Source organism: Netta rufina, assembly GCF_964035555.1.
Source record: "Netta rufina genome assembly, chromosome: 10".
NCBI lineage: Eukaryota > Metazoa > Chordata > Aves > Anseriformes > Anatidae > Netta > Netta rufina.
Window position 1 is genome coordinate 8,536,629 of NC_140133.1, and position 24,573 is coordinate 8,561,201.

General features: G+C 37.3%; 1 protein-coding gene across 2 annotated transcripts in view; it reads left to right on the forward strand.

The window, feature by feature from the left end:
- Positions 1–22,376, forward strand: part of NISCH (nischarin) — a 28,902-nt gene extending 6,526 nt beyond the window's left edge. The window contains exons 4-21 of one of the 2 annotated variants that reach the window (XM_084292637.1): positions 2,104–2,152; positions 3,697–3,860; positions 4,821–4,916; positions 6,584–6,679; positions 7,245–7,397; positions 8,242–8,310; positions 8,701–8,886; positions 9,083–9,211; positions 9,645–9,758; positions 10,600–10,708; positions 13,386–13,507; positions 14,403–14,458; positions 14,947–16,263; positions 16,677–16,851; positions 18,064–18,217; positions 18,766–18,894; positions 19,774–19,935; positions 20,979–22,376. In XM_084292637.1, the coding sequence (XP_084148763.1) occupies positions 2,104–2,152; positions 3,697–3,860; positions 4,821–4,916; positions 6,584–6,679; positions 7,245–7,397; positions 8,242–8,310; positions 8,701–8,886; positions 9,083–9,211; positions 9,645–9,758; positions 10,600–10,708; positions 13,386–13,507; positions 14,403–14,458; positions 14,947–16,263; positions 16,677–16,851; positions 18,064–18,217; positions 18,766–18,894; positions 19,774–19,935; positions 20,979–21,607 (3,909 nt within the window). In that variant the 3' untranslated portion in view covers positions 21,608–22,376. Of the gene's footprint in view, positions 1–2,103; positions 2,153–3,696; positions 3,861–4,820; positions 4,917–6,583; positions 6,680–7,244; positions 7,398–8,241; positions 8,311–8,700; positions 8,887–9,082; positions 9,212–9,644; positions 9,759–10,599; positions 10,717–13,385; positions 13,508–14,402; positions 14,459–14,946; positions 16,264–16,676; positions 16,852–18,063; positions 18,218–18,765; positions 18,895–19,773; positions 19,936–20,978 lie in introns of those variants that run through there. The other variant, XR_014618725.1, reaches the window with a different exon arrangement.
- Positions 22,377–24,573: the final 2,197 nt, after the last annotated feature.

Genomic DNA, 24,573 nt, shown 5'->3' on the forward strand with positions numbered 1-24,573 from the left:
GCTGTAATGTTCGTCCTTTTATCTTTCTTTCCCAGAGATCTAGCATCATTTGGGTATGAATGCTTCCCTGTTTCTATGCTGCACTTGTGTTTTAGAAAAAAGTGTTCCTTAATATAAATTTCTTTGCTACAGGGGAATCTGGTTTAATGTATGAACTCCAACTCTGTTGTTTTTTGCTTGTAACTTCAGAGTACTTTTAACTATTCACAAAAAGTTAGCTATTCAGCAGTAAAGCTAAATATTTACCATAGCAATTCTACTGGAAAGCTATTTTCCTGCAGAACTTTGATCTTTGAAAATATTGGACAGACCACATGCTCTCTTGAGGCAGTATGATCCTTGTTGTTATCCTTATTATTAGTCTATAAAGTAAGGCTGCAATGTTTCGTGTTTGTTCTTATTTGTAGTATTTCCAGTGAAGGTTGTTTAATTTTATTTCTAAGGCTAATAGAACTAAATGGAATAGAAACAGGTAGCTTATCATAACGATATTTAAACCACTTGACATACAGCAAGGGGAAGCCAGGTACAGCATGGCAAAGAGCAGCAGTAGCAAGTGATTGATAGCAACGCAGAACATCACTTTGGCATTGAATAGGATGTCTGCAGCGATGCAGGGATCCTTGTTTTGTTGCAATCTTATATTTTGTCTTACCTTAAAAGATTTGGTTTCACTTTCAGGTAGTTTTTGCAAGAAAAGGATGGAGTGCTCAGAAACTGCTGCTCAGAGGCAGCTGCAAACAGCAGACTTCTGTGGGGCTGAAGCATGTCAGTAGTTGGAGCTAAGACAGAGGTTTCTTGTGGGTCTGACAAAGGAATAGAGTAGCTTGCTTTTGCGTGCTAGTCACTGCACAGTCCAAGTCATAATCTTGTTTCAATTATAAACATAGAAAAATGTCTGCTCTGTCCCCCAGATGGTGAGAGGGATACAGAGAGTATAGTTTTCAATTAAGCATGCATGCTAGATGAGTGAAATTGGTTGTTTCAGAATAAGAGTCAGAATTGTTGACTTGTTCTGGCTTGTTGTTACCAAAACCGTGACGTGGAGGCTTTGTTCGTTTTCAGTGAGTGGGGTTTCAGTAACACTAAGAATGTGCATTCTAAAACGTATGCCTAATCGAATAAGCTGAAATGTTTCAGATGTTCTGTGGATTTATACTCTTACAAATCATACGGGATTTGTCAGTGAAGTAAACTCATGAAATATGCATTTTGCAATGATCTGTAATATCTGTTTACATTTAGCAGCTACATTAAAATGAAATGTGTGTGTCTAGGGGAAGCTTCACGATCACAAATGGTTTTATTTTGTACCTTTTGTGTGCCTTTGAGAGAATATTGAGTACTATTTCTGAACTTTCACAAAGCATTTGGCGTTTACGGGGAGAAGTATGCTCAGGTGGGAAATAACTTGTTCTGATCTTTGTGCACCTTTGGATTTAGGAAGAACAAATTCCTGCGTTGAGTTTTCAGCATTTTCCTTTCATCCTGGAGTTATCAGTGCCTGGAATGGAAGTTGACCTCCAGGGGAGGTTCAGGATGGCAGAGAAGATAGAGAATAGAGAAAAAGGCTTCTGAGCTGTTCTCTGCAGCGAGCTTAATAGAGAGCTGGTCCAGAAGACTAATTACTTTTTATCTTTCCCCTGTAGGCCTGTTAAAGTAGAGCTCATGCAATATTGGCTTTCTGAGGAAATGCTGAGTGCTTGCTGCACTTAGGTTATTCTTCAGAATGTTAAAATACCTGTTTGGAGAACACTGTATTTATAATAGCTTCTTCTGAGCTGGGCCAATGGCCACTAGCAATAGTTGCTCTTGATGCTGTTGCCCTTTTAATATACGCAGAATGTGATTGTTTGAAAGGAATTAAGTATATTCAATCTTGGAAATATCAAATAATTTCAGGTAATTTTTATGAAGTATTTTCAAGTTATAAAGAAATCAGTATGACAAGGTCAGTTTATTTCTGTTTCAAAGTGCACCGTAGCAAAAATAGGGAAACCAGCAAAGCTGCACATTGGAAAAATTGCAACTAGAAGTGTGTGAATGACAGACCCGATCTGGTTTATTCTTGTGTTTAACACAATAATGGTTTATTCGTTGCAGGAGATCAATGGGATCACTGCTGCATTGGCTGAAGAGCTCTTTCACAAAGGTAAAGCACCTGCAAGAATTTAACCAGGAATGAAGAGATGCATTCATATACCCATGATATTTACTTTGCAGTCGATTAGAGATCTGAGTCTTGGATATCAAAATCTGGGACTTCTCTTCAGCTTTTTCTTGCTTTTTGCGCTTTGGTTCAAGCTGCAGTTTGGGAGGAACTGTAACAGTAGTGCAATTACTTTCGGAAACGAAACAAATTGGTGAATTCATGCTTTGAAAAGGGCCCACTAGTTTGTTGTTAAAGGGTAGGTTGTGGTACTGGTGAGCAGAAGTTTTCATTAAGCTTTCCATCTTGGTGTGTTGTATAACCTTTAGGGAAGTTTGTATTATGTCAATGAGTGCTAATACAGTGTGTGTTAAAAGCAAGAAATCAATTTACGTCTAAATTAATATTATTGTTCCAGAGTTCTGGTCAGTAAATAAAGGACTCTTCTGATGCTAGCAGATGAAAATCTGATACACTTCCTGAAACTGCAATAGCTCTTTTAGGTTACTTAATGGCAGGAGGTGTGCAAAATGATTTAACATTGCTTATTTTGTTTTGAAAGACATGCTCGATGCTACTGTGTTGCAGATGGCTGAGGTGCTGGGTGAAACATGTTTCAGATTGTTCTGACAGTAAATTAACTTTAGGTACAGCCATTTCAGAGGGGCTATGCAGCTAATTTTGGAAGGTATTAAGGTATTTCCTGAAGAAATCTGTCCTGACTTCTGTAGCCCATGCAGCTTCACTGCTGTATATTGGTGTGTTCTTCCCTTACTGTGGACTACTGGACTTGCTCCCAATGAAGTCAAAGGGAAGTGTACTTCTTAGAGCATTTCCAAGAATTTCGCTTTCCATGGAAGCTGATGCTCTTGCCCATGAGTCAATGTGGTGTACATAAAAGGCAGAGCAGAAAGATTGATTCTATGTATATGTTCTGACTGCTGTACCCCATGTTAAACCTCATGGTGCTGTTTTCTACTGCTCAAATACAATTCTATAATAAAATGAGGTAGTAAAAATATCAGATGATGCATTTTGTGTCCAGGATTTTCCATTGTTTTTACTGTGGTGAAAGACATTATGCTCTCCAAGAAATCGTGTTTGCTATAATTATGTGTTTAGGTAGCATAGCAAAAGCTGTAAGGGCTATTTAAATGGCAGGCACTGCTTTTCCTGAATAGGAGAACTCCTGACTGTTACAGAACTTAGGGATATATTTGAGTAAGTTTAATATGATTGTGAGCTTTGATTACTGTCCTGTGGAAAATGAGGGAAGTTTGCCATTAGGTGTATTAGGAGCTTCGTGCTTGTATGATGAGTGCCTATTTGAACAGCTAGATTATTGTGATGTAAAAATGTTTAATTCAACTGTTCTAGTACCTCTTCAAAGTGGCAAAAAAGGCGTTATTTTGTACCTCAGTCATGAGCTTAAAGTAAGAGATAGATGTTTCCTCTCTCACTGTAGATTTTCCATGTACCATTTATTATAACCACTGATGTACAACTCACTGCAGCAATGTGTCTTATATCCTGCTCTTGTTTTTCAGGAGAGCAGTTATTAATGGCTGGAGAAGTCTTTACCATCAGACCCTTGCAGTTATATGCTGTCACTCAACAGTTGCTACAGGGGAAGCCTACATGTGCTAACGGAGATGCCAAAACAGATCTGGGACATATTCTAGATTTCACCTGTAGGCTCAAGTATTTAAAGGTGAGCTGTACATGCACAAATACTGGAGACATTACTCCTACCAGACTTTGACATGATTCTTAGCAAACATTTGTAGTCTAGTGTGAATATACAATAACTTTACTGATAATAACCCCATGCAGACATTTAGAATATGTTAAATATGCTTGTTCTACCAACTTTGAATATGTATCTTGTTCTCTAACAAAGATGCTGTCTGGTATGGTCTTTTCAGAAGTGGTCTCTGTAGTTATGTAGTCACAGAATCTTAGTGGGTACTGGACTTAGTGGTAGGTAGGACCAGGTAGGTAAAAGTTACTCTCTCAACACTACATTTTTTGTAGATGCTTGTTAGGCCAGTGTATCTTTTCAGAATTTTTGGCCCTTCTGTATGCTTCTGACTCCTTTCAGTGTTTGTAAGATGCAGATAAGACCAGGTAAAAACCTTTGGTTTCTCCCAAAATTATATTCACAGGATACATTAGTGAAATGCCTGTCTTTTTTGATGCTGCTTTAAAAGTAATTTCATTAGACGTGTACCAATGGAGTGCTATATTTTTTCCAAACCCATCTTGTCTACTTCATCCCATGTAGTGGAACTGAGGGCAGGGGCAGGTCTGTCTTTTAAAAAAAAAAAAAAAAAAAAAAATGTGCTTCAGAGAAGTTGTTTCTAGGGAAAGTGGCTCTGCCATGTTAAGCTCAGAATGAAACCTTGGTCAGTTTTGCCTGTGGTATCTTCCCTGTGTTACAAAATGCAAACACAAGGTGGCAGTTCAAGTTCAATGCTCTATTTCTGCAGTTAGCAGTTGCAAGTAAATTTTTTTCTGAAGAGTGGAGTCTGCAAGTTCAGGAATCAATCCATACTTGAAACATTGTTTGTATTCCAAGATATTTCTTGTTGATATTGCCTGTGTAAGACCTTCTGAAATGAGATAAATTGGATTATGTGCACTAACTCTGTTCTTAATTGTTGATGACCAGGTCACTGGAGCAGGGGGATCTTTTGGAACCAGTAACATTCAGGAGCATCTCTTGCCTTTTGATCTGTCAATTTTTAAATCACTTCATCAAATAGAGGTATGACTGAGATACTGCTTGCATGATTTTATACTCCGTGAATGCAATGTCTGCTGCATATCTTCTAATATCAGTAACTGTTTACTTAGACTTCGTGCTAGAACTGTTGAGTGCAATCTTCAGAGGGAATTTTTCATTTGAGATTATTTTTTTCACAAGTAACGGAAATAAGGATGACAAATCTAAATGTTTAGACTAGCTTGCACTGTGTCTTCAAAAAGAATGATTTCCAGCATATACACAAATATAAAATAGTGGCCTTCTGTTGTCTTGAATATCTAATAACTGGGTTATAATGGAATCTCTTGTTGCACACTACTTTTTATTTGGGAAACACCAACTATGTGTGAAAATGTCCTGACAAGCAACTTGCCTGTTGAAGTACACTTTAGGATTTATTGCTTCTTGCTTGATAATTTGCAAATTTTTTTTAGTCGGCTGCTTCTAATGCAAATGATGGAGTTTTCAGTAGAAGTTGCTTAATGATTATTTTATAAAAACACTTTCCAGACCACTCCAAATTTTTCTAGAGAAATAATATCCAGTTTTGTTCTGCTGTGGCATGTAATATGTACTGTGTCCCCACTCTTGGTGGGTATAGTACCTTTTTTAGCACATGAACACTCGTGCCGCATTGATAGAAGAGACTTCCAGTTGGTTAAGAACTGAAGTGGATTCTTCAAGTCAGTGACTTATTGATATTTTAAAGTGGGAAAGAAACTAGAGTAGGCTGAAGAGTGGGATAGGGTCTAAAATCTGCAGAGAGGCTACTGCACAATAGCACCCGTCTGTCTTTTTCCTGTGGATGTGGATAATTTCTTGTGTAATTTTGCTTAATATGGAATTTTCCTTATTCTTGGAGACTTACAGCTCTGAGCTCTTGAAAAGTTTGGATTGATTGGCATCAGGCTGACATTTTCATCTAGTGGTAAACACCATCTAAAAATCAACAGTGGTACTCTGGGAATTATTTCTTTCAAGGCTGGCAAAGCTCTGTTTCTGTTCACTGTACTTTCCCTGATATGCCACCAAATTTGCCACTTCTGTTGGCAACCACATTGTGCAACCATCTACAAAGTAGTACCTGGTTGCTGGGCAGAAGCCACCAGACCTTTGATGCTGTGCCAGCTTCAGCTACAGATAAAAAAGACTTTGTAATCTTAGACTTGGTCTGTATAATTAGCTTGCTAGTATATTAAATACTTGGTGTAGTATCTTCACTCCCTGGTAAGCCCCACTTCTCATATATACAGCAGAGAACATACAATACCTTAATTAGTGTCTACAGGAAGAGCCATAGTTTGAGGCACCTCTGTTTTAACAGTAAAATACTGTGCCCTGTAAAGTGCCTGGGTAGCTTCACCTTGAAGGATACAGAGGGTGTATAGAAGGTCGATGGACAAGAAGCTTAGCTCAAATAAATATTTGAATTTCACATTTCTGAAGTTGTCTCTAATTTCTTGCTTTAGTAAATGTTGGTTTTCCCGGCCTGATGATCTCCTGTTTGTGTTATCAGGAGAAGGTTTTAATGGAGTGCCATATCTACTTTCAAAATTGGTAATAGTAGAGAACCTGATATTGAAGCTTTTAGGTGCCTCTTCTATGACTCATTTGTTTGTTCTAGCATTTCTGATTTTGTAACAAACTAAAATTTTCTTCTAAAATAGATACATCATTGTGGGGGAAAGCTTATAAAAGGGCTGACTTCATCGAAACACACACTAGCCACAATGAGTGTTCGCTTCTCGGCAACGTCAATGAAGGTAAGTGTGAGTTCCTAATTCTGGTGTATATTTAAAGCCCATGCAGAAGTAGTGTGTGGGTTGTGGGAATAACCATTTGGAGTCCATGTGCTTTCTATGTTTGCTGCAGGTTCAGCTTTTAAAACCATGGAACTTGAAAGAATTGTCTAACCTTTCAAAATCTCAACTTTTAACACATGGAGGGAATGTTCACAGGTGTTTTCTTCAGAGGGACTTTTGTGGTGGTTTTATGAGAGTGCAAGCTTATTAATTATGCAGAACTGAATGCTCACCTCTTGTTCTTTTCTGTGCTTTGATTTGGCAAGGGATAATCTAGCAGCATAATTTTCAGTCCTTATTGCTCCTCGCGTTCTCCAATTTGGATCATCTACTAATGCTGGCATTCCCTCCCTGAAGATCCAAAATAATTCCTGACCTAATCAACTGGTATTTTAAGACCTATAACTTTAATCTAGATGATTATAAAGCTTAGAAGCCTTCCCTACTTCAGGCTTTGCTGGACCATTTTCAGAATGGTTAGTTTTCATTGCAGACGTAAACATTTTACTGTGCTCATCTTAAACAGGAAATCCTGGTGCCAGAGGCCTCAGAGTTTGATCAGTGGGAGCCAGAGGGTGCATCTTCAAGTTGTCCAGTGACTGCAGTTATTCCAACTTGGAGAACTTTAACAACTTTGGATATGAGTCACAATAACATCTCTCAAATTGATGATTCAGTGGTAAGATATTTCTCGTTTTTGGAAAAAAAAAAAAAAATGACTGGTCTTCTGTGGCACATTACAGAGCAAGGATTTAGCATTTGCTTTACGTGTATGTAGCTTCTTTCAGTTGCACCTACTGTTATTTAATGCTGATTTAGCTACCCTAGTTAATGCTTAGGAAAAATTCATTTAATAATTTATTTTCTTTGCTAAAGAAAATCTTACCATTCTGAGCTCAGTGAGCAACACTTGAATGAGTACTGAGTTTCCGAATCATTTTTACTGTTTGCATTGGCATTGGGCATTTAAAGTTTTAAAACAAAACACCTCTTGGGCTCAACTTGTGTTATCAGGGCTGAAGCTTCCTACTTCCTACATATTTAAACTTGTGGTTTGCTGGTAGCCTTCTTAACACCAAAACAGTATAAAGAGCATGGAAGTGGTGTGAAGTATGTTTTGACGGTCCCTTAATTTTAAGTTTCATAAATCAGCTGTTAAGTTTAAAAAAAAAAAAAAGTTTTCATTAGAAGAGTGTCAAATATGAGCTTAGCTTTTTTTACTTTTACTACTCCTGTGAAGTAGGAAATGGTTATATCTGTAACTTAACTAGAGGTCATGGACCAGGAGTGCAGTTTACTTATTCAAGATTTTTGTGATTTTTATTTTTTAGATTTTTCATAAGAGCCAGTTTCAACTCTTTTCTTGCACTGTGCCATAACCAGTGCTTTTGGAAAACAAAAGCTGAGAGACAGGCTGTCTGTGTGATGATAGCTTTCTTTTTCCTTGTCATCTGACAGTAAAGGAAGACTGGTCTGATTCATAAGCTAAAATGCATTTTAGCAAGGCATTTTTTATCTTGTAGAAACTAATTCCGAAGATTGAATTCCTGGACTTGAGTCACAATGGAGTGTCACTAGTAGAAAACTTACAGGTAAATGATACTTTTGATGGTCAGTTTTTCTTTTCAGGCTGCTTGGGACTTTAGAGCACAGAATTATTTAATTCAGAATTCTGTTGCTCATTTTTTTTATGGAAGATAATTTAAGTCCAAATTGCTTATCCTTCATAACATCCAATTGTGCTTTTAGTGGTGCATTTTTTACTTGCTCTCGATACCTTCATTTCTTTACCAGTATTGACACACAATATTAGTTCTTTACATTCACTGCCAGCTTTATCTCTGTGTCCAAAATGCAATGGAGGGGGGTTCCCTCTTTACAAGTCTTAAGACTGTCCAGCATGAGCAAGCCATAATGCAGTGTCTCTGATATTGTTTATTTTTAATGTGTTGGTGTAACATGGATTTCCTGTGCTTTTATAGCATCTTTATAACCTTGTTCACCTGGACTTATCCTACAACAAGCTTACATCACTAGAAGGTGTTCACACAAAACTGGGAAACATCAAAACTCTGAATTTAGCGGGAAATCAGTTGGAAAGGCTGTCTGGTCTTAACAAACTCTACTCACTAGTCAACTTGGATCTCAGCAACAACACAATAGAACAGGTAACTTGTTTTTTTCAGTGTTATACTGAACTGTGCTTTGGAACACAAAAAATGTCTTTTAGTAGGGGGAAACTGCAAATAAGTGGAGCTGTAATGACCTTTTTCCTGTTACTGCATGTATGTAACTTATGCAAGAAATTATTTGTATTTTTCATTCATGTGATTCATATTCATGCATCTATTCATAATCTTTCAGATTGATGAAGTAAAAAATATAGGAAGCCTCCCATGCTTAGAGAAGGTCATCTTATCCAGCAATCCACTGAGTATCATCCCCGATTACCGGACCAAAGTACTTGCTCAGTTTGGGGACAGGGCCTCAGAGGTAGGTGACAATGTACCTCTTCGTTAAAAGCTGACACCGGAACAAATCTTAAAGCCTGGTGTGGAAAGTGGTGTGAATGTTCCAAAAGCTTTTCTGGTGTGTGTTTTTTGGTGTGTGTTAGAAAAGGTCTTTGGAGGATCCTGCACTACTACTGCACTACTACTGCAACTTTACCCTATCTTTGTTGGATTCAAAAATAGTATGTTAATATTGAGCAGTTGCGCCTAGGAGGGTGTTGATGCAGCTTAGTAACTCTTTCTGAGTTTGTTAAATCCTTGTCACCTTTGAGCAAGGTCAAATGTGATAAAATGTTTTGCCTGTAAGGTTAGTAAGATGCACACAGTTTACATTAAGCTTATTGTTGATTATTGTAAGAAAATAAATTAGAGCTGCTTCACTTTCCAATATTTAGGTATTTTTTCATTATTTTCAGGTGTGTTTGGATAACATTGTTACCACAGAAAAGGAACTAGACACTGTGGAAGTACTGAAAGCTATTCAAAAAGCAAAGGAAGTAAAGTACAAACTGAGTAACTCTGATAAAAAGGTGAGCTTGGTGCTGAGAGGAGTAGAATGTGCTGCTTTATGACACTGTAAGCTTATAAGAAGACTTCTACGAATTAGGTCTAAGTGGAATTCATTTATCTTTCCTCCAGCTTTTGAGTTTTTATACTTTGCTCATGCTTTTATGTGGTTATGGACTTTTAATATTGTCTCTTTCCTATTTACATGTAGTTTTCAGTGCAATTTCAATAATTATCAGATTTATCACTTATCACAAAACTATCACTTTTTGTGCTGGCTTGGGAGAGAGAAATGGGAGGAAAAGACAGGATGACTTAATGGTGTGCACAGAGAATACGCAGTTGACCATAAGTTGTATCACATCTTATACAAGTAGAGAGATTGCAGGGGTGTAATCTTACTGCTTGTGCTGATGAGTACTCAAATGACTTTCCCAAATGTTGTTCTTGTGGATATTAAACAGTGGTGAAGGATGAAGGATCTGAATGCTCCTTGAATTCTCACATGTCTGCATGCTGTGTAGCTAGTCAATCTTGTTTTGGTATTAAAAATCATTAATAGAACCTGTTCTGTCCTTGCAGTGTAGAAATTCTGGTGTGTTTTTTTTTCTGCTATGGTTTATGAAAATCAATGTTGACTTTGTCAGAAAGTACAGTGATCAAAATGACTTTATGAATTCTTAGTGAAACTCCACTAAGAATGTGAAAACAAACCAGTGGATGTGACAGGAGGTGGAAAAAAAGCTGGCACTAACTTTCCTTTTACTAAAATTGAAAAAGCTTATGTAGGCTTATTTTTAGTTCAGGATCTAATGTCCTGTATACTTAGTTTTTTCTTTAATCACTGCATACTTTCTTTATTAGATCAGTGAGGACTCCAGGCTCACTGCTGCCAGCTCCAAATCAAACTGTTCTTCTCTTACTGTTCGTCCTTCCTCTCCCTCTCTGCCTCGTCCTGTCAGCTCCAGCCAAGGTAATCATGTATGTATCGTGCTGCTGGGCTGAGCCTCTTGGTTCTGCTTTTTTAAGCTGCATTGATATACATGAATATGATGTGCATGGATATAGGTCTTAAAACAAAACTAAGCAGAAAGACTCGGCTGTGTTGTCTTAAAAGTTGGAAGCTGTGTGTGAATCAGCAAATCTGACCTGTTGTTCACAGGAGTGCTAGTTAACTATACAGAAAGTGTGGGCACAGGACTTCTAACTGCATCACCCTGCATAAACCACCTGCAGAGAGGATTACAGATCTTTTCTCAGTTTAGATGCATATCCTAGCTTCTTAATGGAAAACTGACGTGTATAGACATGTAAAATTGCTTATCTGTTCTTGCTCTGCAAAATGTGAGCTGAAGTGGCATTATTTATTTGCAAGAGCTTCATTTCAGTCAAAGTTGGGGGAAGATAGTAAAAGGAGATGGCAGGGAATAGCAAAAGGAAGACAGTTGTGGGATCAGTGTTCATGGTGAGCCTGTGGTTTCAGCACATCCATAGTGCTGCAGCACCTGCTAAGCTTACCTGAAAATTATTTTTGTCTATTTCAAAAAAGAGTGCCTGTTGCATTAGGACCTTAGAAGAATGGCCATGTGTCTTTTGCAGAAGCCCATGACTTCCTACTGGGAAGACTTTGGGGGTCTTTTGCATGGTTGACAACTTTAAAGTGCAGCAAGACATGAATAGTGGGAGAAGAGTTAGTTAAAAGAGAAGGGAATATATTCTCAGTAAGTGTCTCAACAGATGCTTGCTTTTTCCTATAATTCTGTTGGATTGGTGAGTGGGAGAGAACCATGCCTGAAAAGCCTGGTCTTTGGAGGAAAAAAAAAATAATTGCTGTGATTTCTACAGTCAGTTTTTTAGTTCATTCTAAAAAAAAAAAAATAAATTATTTTGACATCTCATTTAAGGACAAATAATTTGAAACAAATATTGTTTTAGTTGCTACTTATGTACTTAATTTGCCTTTGTAACTACTCTAGACAACTTCGTTCATCTGCAGATAAGGTGCTGACAGCTTTTCCAAAATGTGTGCAAAAAGTGTTTAGCTTTCTTTGCATATATTGAAGTCACTTGCAGTTGGTCTAGATGATTACTGAAGGTCCCTTCCAAATGAACTATTCTATTCAATGCTCGCTTTAAAGTATTAAGTATTTAAATTAGAGGACTGAGACAGTTCGACTATGTAATGACCTGCAGTTTTACACAGAACTAGCTGTAAAAATGTATGCTAGCAACAACTGTAACTTTCAAAGTTATTGGTCCATAGTTCTGTTCTACTATGGTAAATATTTAAGAGCAAATGAATCTAGGGGGAGAAAAACAACGGGTCTTCCTTCCCAAAGTACTTGAATTTTTTAGAAAGATTGGTGTAAGATATAATGTTTAGTTACTGTAGTATTTTTTGATGAGGTTCCTTTAGTAAAATCGTAGGGAAGACTGCTTAAGGGGTAGGAAAATAAAAGAGGAATAGGGCAAGCTGTTTTCATCTTCAGTAACAGGAATTTTTATTATTTAGCTATCGAGGGTTGTTTTCAAAACTGACTTTGATAAATCTATTTAAGAATTTTGAAATATGCTGGGCAATTAGTTTTACTGTTAGACCTTAAATCATGAATAATGGAATTAATTTCCTGATATGCTATTTCTATGAATTGTTTTCTCTGCAGTTTTTCTACACACCATCTGTTTCCGTAACATATTATTCAAATTAAATGTCACTGGCAAATGGCTTATGGAAAAAGATGAAATATTTATATAGGAAACAGAAAACCAAAAATAATATTGTCATGTTCTGTTTTTCCTGTCAATACGAATTTCCTTATTGCTAATGCAGTGTTTTGTTCAAGTAATAAATACCTTCTGTGTTTCCTCTGACTATGAGAAGGTTTGATGTAATCTGCTAAATTTGACTATCAGTCCAGAAAGGTACATGCAGGAGTTCTTATGCTCAGGCTAGAAAAACATCCACTCTAATTCTGTTGGTTTCATTTGCTCATTTATGTATTTGAACTGGCTGGCTCAGTGGTAATACTGAAAATGGATTCTCTGTGTTGCTTCAGTGCAAGTATCACAGGCAAAAAATGTCAAATGTCCACAAGAATGTTCCCATATATCTGCTCATAAGTTTTATTAATACACAGCTTTGAACCCTTCAGAAAGATTTTGAATAAGGTGGGCTAATTTTCTTGAGTGGTGTTTGAGGGGCCAGGTATGTCTGACTTTCTGAACAATTGACGCAGTTAACTGTGCTTGTTCACCTGAAGCCTGTGGAAACTTGAAAGAATGCTGAAAAGTTGCCAGAGTGCTTTGCTGCTGGTTTTGCCAGCCAAGCGATAGTTTGTTAAAAGTAAGGGTTACTTTTAGAAAAATTGACAACTTCTGTTAAAACTAAGGGTGATTCTTACACCAGAAGCTGAGATTTAAATTGTTAGCTTGGAAAAGGAATTTCATCCATTTTAATGCAACTTTCAATACAGTTAAGGGCTTGTCTGCAATTCAACTAGGATTCTACCTGCTTCTCTTTTGTCTTGGCTCATTTAGCTTTAATGATTTATCATCAGACTTTGTACAGTTTTTATTCCACTTGTCTGGCAGATAGACATCAATTTTGGTTTTACTGCAGTAGTTTTAAGAGCAGTTTCTATTTGTTCTAGAAATAATTTGTGAAGAAACAGTCCTAGCTAGCAGTTCTTTGCAATCCAGTGGATTGACTCCTACAGACCATACAGTTCCCCAGAGATGCTTTGAAATACCAGATTCCAGATGTAAAAATCAGGTAATTGCAGTTCTTATGTTTGTTTTATGGTATTTTGAAAAGTTTTTTTGCAGGCTTTCCTGATCTTAAACTTTGGTTATCAGAGTAATCTGTAGCACAGCTATATGGATTTCTTTTTTCAGAGTTGCTATAATGTAAAAAGGAGGTGGGCCTAAACAGTGTGAAGTTGCTGGTCCACCTTATAAATTAAATGTATAATCACACTTTACAAGATTTGCAGAGAATTGGTGTCACTGTCATGACTTCAGCATGTTGACCCAGTATTAGTATCATGTTAATGTTTAGTATCCACTTGCTCTGTGCAAGACTTACCTTGTGCAAGACAATATCACCTTGCAGAAGGAGATTTTCTTGCTAGTCTTGTTAGTATTGCTGGAGAATCTTCTCCATAGGTAATGGCCTTAATTTGTCTCCTTCAAACTCCTGCTGTTGTTGATAGCTCTTGAATTACATTTTCATTTGTTGTAACTATTAGAAGTATTCATATGCGTGGCTTCAGGGAAAGAGATGGTAAGACTTTGGGGGTAGTGTTTTCCTTAGTCACCAATGTCGTTGGTCTTTAAGTTCCTTTACCTTTTTTCCTCACTTCATAGTACTTGAGTATATATTTGTAGTGTGCTACAATAATCTATGGACCTAAGGTTGGATCCGTTCTCAAGTCGTTAACGGTCCATTCTTTTCTTACCTTATTGAATATCTAACCTAAAGTAAACAAGGCAGTGTGTTAGGATCCTCAAAGGAGATCTGTTCAGCTGATGTGAGTACAACAATCAGGACTTCACAGAGTTGTTTTAAAAAGCTGTTGCTAACATTAGTTTCGCTCTTCATGTGTGCTGAAGACTGGCAGCAGCCATAAGTAATTGGTAGCTTCCTGATGTTTTCTTCTCTTCTGTAGGCACCTGCCTCTCTATTAGACTCATGTGAAGAGTATGGAAGAGGTGGTCGTACGTGGTAAGCTAGATATAAAAGTTCTGGTTTATATCCTTGTTAGCTTTTGGATAACAGCAGTAGATATGGCATTCTTAAAACTTGGCCTGTAGGGCTGAACTATTTTTCATTGTGTGCTGTATCTGTTTTTGAACCAAAAGTGATTACATTGTGTAAAGTGTTTTTAACCTTTGAACTCTGGAATGTATTTGGTAGTCTCAAAAATAGCAATGGCTGTATTGTAAAGTGCTCTAACTTGTATGGATATGCTTATACAAGGTGGGAAATAAAGGACGAGTAAAAATTTTAGTCCTTTCTATAAAATTGTACGTTACCAGCCTTAGAAACTAATGGCTGTGTGCAGTGCAAGGATGTTCTATAAATTACACTGACTTAACTGAAGTAGCAAAGAGTAAGCCTCAAATTCTGATAGGAAGTGCCATGAAATGTAGATCATTGTAGCTGGTTTTAAACTTGTTTGTACTTACTGTGGCTTGTTGTCTCTTTTGAAGTTTGGATCATTCAGAGGAAGAACACTGTGCTGTGCCTGACCCCTATAACACCATCATCTTGCCTTTCAATTGCATGTCATACACTGCCACAAACCAGGATTTTATCCAGCACCTTTCTGCCTTGATAGTTCAGACTGTGCAGAGATCACCCCACTCCTTTACAGAGAATAAAGGAAGCCCTCTGTGTGATTCCAGAACCACAGACAAAGAAGATGGGTATTTTGAAATGGGACTTCATGAAGGAGATCAGACTTTTGAGTTCAACACAACTTCAGATACTCAATCATCTGACAGCACAGCAGTGAAGAGCGTTGACATAGTCAAAATTCTCTGGAGTTTCTCTATTCACATTCATAAGGGACTCAGGCAGTTTGCTTCCTGTTTGGTTTTGACTGATGATTTGCTAGCTGTGTTTGAGATTCTTCCTCAGGAATTGAGAGGAAATTGCCAGCATATCCCCTCTGCCTTGAAATTAATGCTATGTTTTCCATATACTGATATAGCAGAATTTGGATTTTTCATGCCAGAAATCTGTTTAACACTGAAGCTGAAAAACAGCGATAACTGCTTGCTTGTTGTTTCAGACTCCCAGAATCTTCAAGATTTTTATTCCTGTTTGCACACGTGTTCTCAACGCTGCACATCAGTGTTACAAAGCTCCACAATATACTGTGGAAATGCAAACCTCCAAGAGTTTCTTTGTCAGCTTATGGAATTGAATTGCATTTCCTCAGAGGATGTGGAGATAAAAGGTTGCTTCCTAACATACCTTGTTTACGGGAACAAAACCAATGTTCAGAAAACTTTGCATCATCCAGAGCCAGCTGGCAATAACAAAAAATGGTCAAAAAATGATTTGTGTTCAGCACTTTATTCTTCAATGTACAAGTCTTCTGACCAGAGCCCCTGTGTGTTCCATCCCTGTTGGGTGTTTCTAACACCCCAGCATTTGTACATAGTCAAAGTGGATTTCAGTTTACTGCCAAGTAAATGGGTAGGCACAGAAGAAGATTTGAGAAGTGTTCTTATGCTGAATAGGATACCATTAGCATCAGTTGTGCTACATCCGACTCACGTGTCTATTCAACAGAAGGGTTCATTTTTGGATGGGCATGTGCTGGAGTTGCTCATTGGATACAGATTTGTTACAGCGGTGTTTGTTCTACCTCATGAGAAATTCCACTTTCTAAGAATTTACAGTCTCTTAAGGACACTCCTGCAGGATGTTAAGACTATTGTTATTTTCAAAGCTTCAAACAAACCAGATGCTGCAAGAAATCACTCTTTGGATTCAAACAGACATGGTCAATCAGCAAGGTAACAATTCCCATAAAAGATTTATTGCATGGTATTGAAGGTAAGGTGGCGCTGCCACTGTTTGCAGTTGTTATTGTAGTTGGTTTGACTTGTAGACCACTTTGATTCTGCTGTTCTTTGGTATGTGTGACTGGCTATCCTGGAACACACCTGTCAACCTTTAAAGAAAAAATGTTCTGTGGTTATAATTTAAAATGTATTTTCTTATGGAAGGAATCTTTGTGTTTCAGGTGCTTGAAGGCTGATACCATAACAGATAGTGATGCTTAAGAGATCTCATTTAGAGTCACATTCATAAACTAAGAATAGAAGTTGCATGTTCCCAGTTGTTGAATGACTAAGTATGAATTTTTGTTGGGGAGAGTTGTTTATTTCCTGAAATTTTGATGATGTTTTCTGGATTTGTCTCCTAGCTTTTGCAAGCCTCATCTGACTCTGTCATCTTTATATCCATCTGAATTTCTTATGCAGAAGATTACAGAAGATAACCAGGTTCCAATTCACCTACACGTTTCTGCATCTCTGCAGTATGTGGCTGGGCTGAAAGGAAATGCCCTAGTTGAATTTTTCCATGGCAACATTGCAGAGGTATTGCACCTAGCCTGGGTATATAAAAGTATGACTTGACCTTTCAGTATTAGACAATACTTAAAAAAAAAAAAAAAAAAAAAAAGTGAAAAACCTTGCCTGATCAAACTTGAAAAGCTTAGCTGAAGCAAACCTGGAAACATTTTGCTCAGAAACCTGTTTGTGCAACTTGCCTTTGAGGCCCCTACTGCAGTGATTGTGGTCCTGGCAGGCATATTTTGCCTTCAGGATCCTTGATGCAGAGCCAGAAAGTACACTAGTACGTCTTGAAAATGACCATTCCAAAAATGTTCCTATTTTTCTTTTAAAATGATAAAATGAAATAATCAACAGAGTGGAATTATCTCTTGTGTTGGTACCTAGCTACACTGTGTCCTGACATTTTGGGTAATACAGTTCATGAATACAAGACAGTATGTGCTTGGCTCTAGGGACTCCAAAAACATGAGCAGATAAACCTGTAATTGAGAAATTAGGTTTATTGGCTGTGGGGAACATTAAGTTTAAAAGTACAGTTCTAACTTAATCAGTGAGGTGGCATTTGAAGTGATAAATCACTGTGTTTCTAGTAAAAATGTCAATTGAAGAGCTTAGTAAGAAATAGATGCTTTTATTATTACCTTTTTTCTTAAAGTATTCTAAAGTAACCACAATTTGTAAGTTGTACTTTTCTTTGCACTGGGAGAAGTTGATTTAAAAAAAAAAAAGCAGGTGACTCATTTGAGAGCTCACAGCACTCATCAGGCTAGAAGCTGGAAGGATGCCTGGCTGGAACAGCATCTGTAGTGATGAGCTGTGCTTCCATCACTTCCATCCTTTCTTAAGGATCTTTAAATCCGAACTCGGAGTTGCATTGTGAAGGCTTGTTAGGCCTGAGGTGTGGGAGTCACTGCTCATCTGTTGGTAAAATTGTCTTTTTGTTTTAGAAAGCATCTTGTGCACTAATTGTTTCTTTTCTTTGTCAGAAAATAGGGAATAATTAGACCATGATAGAAAAATATTCTGTTACACAAAACCAAAGCATTTTCAGTAGACAGCTATTGTAGATGTGTTTAGCAGCTAAAGGTAAACTTCTGCTCTCACTATAGCACATTTGGATGCTTCAAATGTTTTGAAACTTTTTCTAGTAATCTAAAGCTGCCTCTGAGATGGTAAAGCTGTCTGAAAGGTCAAAGTGTGCAAGTGATTTGTGAAATACAATTTACGTTTTAGGTGGAAAATGAAGAGCTGAGGCATCTCATGTGGTCTTCAGTTCTGTTTTACAAAACTCCCAACGTGGAAGTGATGGCTTGTGTGCTTCTCTCAACAAAAGCTATTTACTTTCTGTTGGACGATTCTTTCATTTGTGCGGATGAGCATCAGTTAGGTAAGAGAGCTATTAATTTTGATCCTCTGGTAAGATTGAACTTAATCCCCATCTGTTTGTCTTGAGTTTAACTACCAGTTTTGGCTGATCTTCCTGGTTGAGGAAGAGTGGCACAATCCACCCTCTGCAAAGTGCTTGCATGGGGATTTTATCTTCAAAGCTGCAGGTTTGGGTTCTTGAGTCATGGCTGCTTGTCAGATAAACACTTCCATGTGCCATTGTGTCCATGCTTCCCTCTGATTATTATTTGATAATCCCCAGCATCACCTGGGTAGGTAAAGGCCATTTAAGAAAGCAGAATGGTAAGTGAAGAGAATGAAACAGTGTGCATTCAGTTCATATGAGTGATTTGTAAATTTATCTGCGATGCAGTTCTTCAAGAAATAATGTTAACAAGGAGATACGGTGTTTGAGAAATCAACCAGTATTCCTGCCTACTTCTCAACTTTTTTTTTTTTTGTGTGATACATTTTCTGGATATAGAAATTACACTTATAGAAAGGAGTATCATCATTCTTTTTCTTTTGACTTTATCATATCTTCAACAGATTTTTGGAATGAAGAGCACTCAGATTGTGAAAACAACTCTTTCCACCTCTCTTGCTGCTTTGTGTTAAAACTTAATGATCTGCAGTCAGTAAATGTTGGCCTGTTTGACCAATACTTCAGAATTACTGGTGAGTACATCTTATGCTTTAATTTTTTTCAGATCAATATTATCTGTTTAGTCTTACTTCAGATGGATTCTTCTCTTGATTAGGAAGCTGAAAAAGTTTTTTTGCTGCCTTTTCTTAAGAGGAGTTAATGTAATGCTGATGGTGCTGTATGAGTAGGCTTGCAACATCTTGTAATTGAGGTATCTAGGAAGCTTCTAATGTTGATGAATTGGTCCCACAAGTGCTTTTAAAAAATCTTCTATCTTGACGACTGATCAGAAAGGAATTCTAAAGACTTTCTTGTTGTTCTGAGGCTTTGGCTTGCAATGAAGAGTAAGATCAAGGTTCTGTCCACATTGCAAAATATGTGGTTAGTTGATGATTGATTTTTTTGGATGGAAAAGGAGACTTTAGTTTCCGTAAGATGAGAATGTCAACTTAAAATTTAGTTGAAGTAACATACGTAAAGTTTTGAGGTTGTATTGCTTTGTCCTAGAGTACCACTACCTGTGAGCCATATGTTTCTATGTTCTGAAGTGTCTTTCTAATTGTCTTGTGACCTTGATGGGGAAAAATTATTGAAAATGATATGAAGTAAGCTTACATATAGCTAGTATACAAAGAAAGTTAAGGGCAATTTTTCTGTAAGATAAACTGTTCAACTATTTTACAATTTGTATGCATCATTTTAAATCAAGTTAAATTATATCCTCTATTTTTGAGGGGTTTGTAAGAATTGTATTATACTTTTCCAAGGATTTTAAGGTTTTCTGAATAATGATGAATCTTTTGGGGAGAAATAATGCTTGCAAGAAATTATTTTGGTGACAGTTGCATGTTGGTGAAGCTATGGTAGTGCCACGTACAGATGTGTGAATGGTTTTTCTGTATTCTATTCAGGACACTCTGCAGATCATATTGTCACTTGCCTGACAAGAGACAGTTACAACACCCATGCTTTCATGCAGCAGCTTATGGCAGTTCTGTCACTGCTTGCACGCACACCTTCACCAGAGCCAATAGATAAAGACTTCTACTCCGAATTTGGGAGTAAAAACACTGGTAAGTGGACTTTTTTACATGGCTGTAGCTATTTAGGCTTGTTACTAAGAGCATCAAAACTACTAAACTGCTGCTTTGATACAGCAGAAACTGCGTTTCCTATGTACTCCCACTGCGAGTTTCAACCTAGAAAGACTTGTAAGTCTTTCATCAAAGGACAGTAAATATAATAAAGTCTAAAAGTTATGGTTTTCCTTGCTTGGTCAGATGAAGGAATCCCATCATTCTGAGAGAATGTAGTGAAGTGAAAACCAAATCTTTTTGAGGCACATCAAGTTCAGTTCCAATGTCAGGTTAAACATTTATGCTTAGAATTCTGAATCTTATTCACAAAATAAAATCACATTTTCCTGAAGAATGATTATTAGTGTAACTGCTCTAAGGAGAAGGTGTGGAAGCCCAGAAAGGGCAAGATCTGGTAAGAGTAGTCAGACCTTTCCTTAGGTCAGCTGATTTATGTGGAAAAAAGCAGATAGGTTCTGTAATGACAGGAGGCAATACTGCAAACTCTTACTCCCTGGAAGTATTAAATAGAAAACAGCAAAACTTGAAGGAAGCCTAACACTGAAAGAGAGGAATGTGCTCATCCAACAGGGGTATATAAGCAATGGAGGGGATATAAAAATAATTCATGTAGAGGTTTTATTTCTTCTTGTTTTTATTTTCTGTCTTTTGTCTGTTTGAAAAACGTAGGAAGCTTGTGTTCAGTGATCTGATGATGCTTTGTCAGTTCAGAACTAGGGAGTGGGAAGGAGGAAGCAGAGGAAATCAGCTGGTAAGAAGGTGGGTAGTCTGATATGAGAATTCAGCTGTTTCCTTCTGCCTCTTTTACTGTCAGCCTGAACTAGTTGTGGTGAGAAAGCTGCAGAAATACAGGTAATAAAAATTATTCCAATATTGTGAAGTAAAACCATACATGCAAAAATGGTATCTGGAAAAATTCAAGATACAACCAACTATCCAATGTTGTTGCTTATCCTCATGCATTTAAGTATTTTATAGTATTTAAGTGGAAGTATAACACTGTGTACTTGTTCTTGCAGGAAAAATGGAGAATTATGAACTGATTCACTCAAGCAGAGTAAAATTTATTTATCCCAATGAAGAGGAGATTGGGGACCTTGCTTTTCTAGTGGCAGAGAAGATGGATGATTTGACTAATCTTCAGTCCCTCAATATCCTTCTGTATGTGTTGGCATTTCAAGTAAATCATGTTGAAGGATCTGCCCAAAACACTAGTTCACTTCAACCTAAAACACTTATACTAACCAGCTCTGATTTGTTTCTCTTTGATGAAGATTACATCAGTTACCCACTACCTGAATTTGCTAAGGAACCACCAAAGAGAGACAAGTATCAGCTTGCAGATGGAAGACGAATCCGGGATTTAGATAGAGTCCTTATGGGTTATCAGACATATCCGCAGGCCCTTACTTTTGTGTTTGATGATGTTCAGAATCAGGATCTGATGCAGAACTTAACACTGGATCACTTTGGAGACACTGATAATGCCCCAAAGGGAAATGCAAAACTAGAAGGCAGCAGGAGCAGAGAGATCCAGTGGTACATCTTTATCCCAAGTGCAGAAAGCCGAGAGAAGTTAATTTCGTTGCTTGCAAGACAGTGGGAGATACTGTGTGGTAGGGAACTGCCTTTGGAACTCACTGGGTAATCATTGCACAGCTAAGTGATTTCAGTGTTTATTATAAAGTAAAGCACAGCATTTAAATAGAGCCTGTCAAATTCTGTATTTTTATTAAGGAGCTGAACAAGGGAACTGTTCCCTTGCTCCCTAGTGCAGTGAACATTTAATAGTCCATACAAATACTCTGAAGTGTTAGCTAGGGGTTGAACTTTTTGTAAAGTATTTTTTATGCAACAGTATATAGTGAAAAAAACTCATGAGACATCCTGGGAAACTGTATGGAAAAAATTAGGAGTCAACACTAGATATGCCGTCTTCTAGGGCTGTTAAGGTTTCTGCTGTTTTTCTGTATATATCAATCTTGATGTTCTATACAAATTCTGATGTGTAAATAACAGTAAATGCTTGTGTAAGTTCAAGTGCAATGTTCTTTGTACAAGATGTATTTTGGGTATGCTGCTAATGCTTATTATTTAATGACCTTAGTTTTACATATTTTTTTCCTTTCTGAGGCCAGATGTAATTATTTGCTGCCAATTATGAACTTAACAGTAAAATTTGAGTGACAAGCAGGTGACACTTTCTCATGAGATTAGTTTGAGCATTCTTTTTTCTTAGACTAGGGAAAAGAATTGCCTGTAAAAGTCTACTCAGAAAAGTCTGTTCAGTGTAGTCTTGAAAATGGAAATACACAACATGGCTATACAACTGTTTTGTCAGCAAATAATTAATTTATCTCTGAACACCAAGTCTTTTGCCTATTTTGTCAATACAAATAAAGTGTAATTTGACAGTTTTTGCTTGGCCTTGTCTTTATTCAAGTACACCTTTTGTGTTTGCAGAATACTGTATAGTAGTTCAGTGACATTTTGTTCCTAGAGTATATTGTAAAGTATGAAATAGGCAGGAAGAAAAATAATTTAGCAAATACATACTGGTCCAGAAATAAAGCTGAGTTGTGGAAACTGAGGGTCTGCAGCTTCTAAGCACAGTTTAAAGAGGATTTACTTGAAGTCTTTTTGCTGCTCCATCAGACAGTAGGAATTTGCTTTCCAAATTGTCATCTGTAACTTCAGATACTATTGTGCCCAGCAAGTTCTAGCCTCCTATGACAGGGGGAAAAAAAAACAAAACTACTGACTATTGTGAAGACTAATTCTGAGACTGAGTAACTGTTCTGCATCTGCAGGGGTTAAGAATGGAAGGATGGTTTTGATATACATGGCCAGCTGATGCTGCTTAAAACTGATTCTCCCTTAAAAAATGTAAAGGAACTTAAGTTGAGAGATACCTGTCATGCTCAGAACAGGGCAGAGTTCAAACACATCGAGTTCCTGTTCCAAACAAGTCTTGAGCATCTCCAGGAATGGCAAGTTTTTTCTGTCTTGTGGCATTAAAGCTTAAAACAAATATTCTTGAGGTTTCAGTTAAGAAGTCCTCCTTTAAGCTGTTAAAATATTTCTGTTTGTGTCAGATACAATCCAGAAAATGGGTACAATTTCCCTTTAAGTGTGGTAAGCACTGATTGTATTAAGATGAATGAAATGTTCAGTAGTTTTTTAGTTATATAATACAATATTTCCTGATTCTTACATTTAGTATCTCACAGTGTGATGAGAATTGTTTATTTTCAGGGCATTTTTTTCCATTATCTCTTGTATTCTGCCAGGGGAAGCATGGTCTAGACAAAGTAGGTGCAAACTGGCTTTGCTGATACTAGCTCCAGTTTATTTCTATGTTTATATATAAAAAAAAAAAAAACATGTTGTAGTAATTCAGATGTTTGCTCCCCTGTTCTTTGGCCCATGTTAAAACCTGGTGGAGTTATGGTGCTTTGTGCGTGCACATTTCTGATCGTTAAAGTTCAATGTTCAGCTGAAAAACTGTTCACTGTTGTCCCTTGGCACCAGTCTGTTGTCTTTGTCTGTTATATTTTGATTAAATCCCCACTTTTAGAAATAAATGGCACTATTTGAGTTTTCCTTGAAAATGCAGTCCTTCATCTTGGATTCTGTAAATTAGCTGATTGTGTCATTTTCTGTTTTCCACAATTAGCTTGTACAGAATGTTCTGCAGACTGAAGAAGCTTTGTAAGCGGTTTTGGTCACATAGAACAGCTTTGATTTCTTCCTCTCTCTTTCCAAGAGTGCTATGAAGCCATGCATGCTCATTTCTCTTTAGGTTGCCCTCAAATCTCTTACAGCTTCAAACAGTTCAGTATTAAGACAGTATCAAAGTTGCTTAAGTTGGGACTGGATGCATACATGGGCAGGTGGGAAGACCTTTTTTCAAGAAAATGTGTCCTAAACGATCTTCCATAGTTTGGCTTTCCAACTGATGTAGGTGTATGTAACCCTAGGGAAGACCCCTGCATTTGTGCTCAGTGTCATCTGCTGAGGATATGGTCAAAGGTTTTAAAATTTCCTTTGTATTACAATTGAAAAATTGTAAATAAATCTCACTAGGAAGGAGAGTGAATGAGGTGGTGACCTGAGCTCAGCCATGCTTTCTTTGTAAGGTGAAGTGACAGCCTGACCTGCATCCTGTATGCTCCGTGTCCATTCCCATGCTGTTTTTACAGCCCTGCAATCTCTTGGCTGCAGATGTACTGAATGGTGATGTGTTTACATCAGCCCATTTAAGTTGTTTTCCTGGTCTTGACAACTTTTGATAATTTTTAATTAAAAAAAAAAAAAAAGAGTAACACAATGCCACTTCTAGCTTGCATACATCTGATTCAAAAGTGTTATGGTATTAATCTTCAAATCTTCAAGCATACACAATCTTAGGAGAAGTGGCAACAGGAGGAAAAGCATGAAGTTGTGGTTTAGAGCAGACAGACTACAAACTTCTGTTTCCTGCTGTCTACCTGATAATGGAGGGGCATTTAGTAACTTGATGAGCTGTGGAAAAAGCGAGGATATGAAACACCAGGAAGGTGTTAAAGAATGTGTGTAGCCAGCTCTGAACAAGACCTCGATAGATGCTTAAAG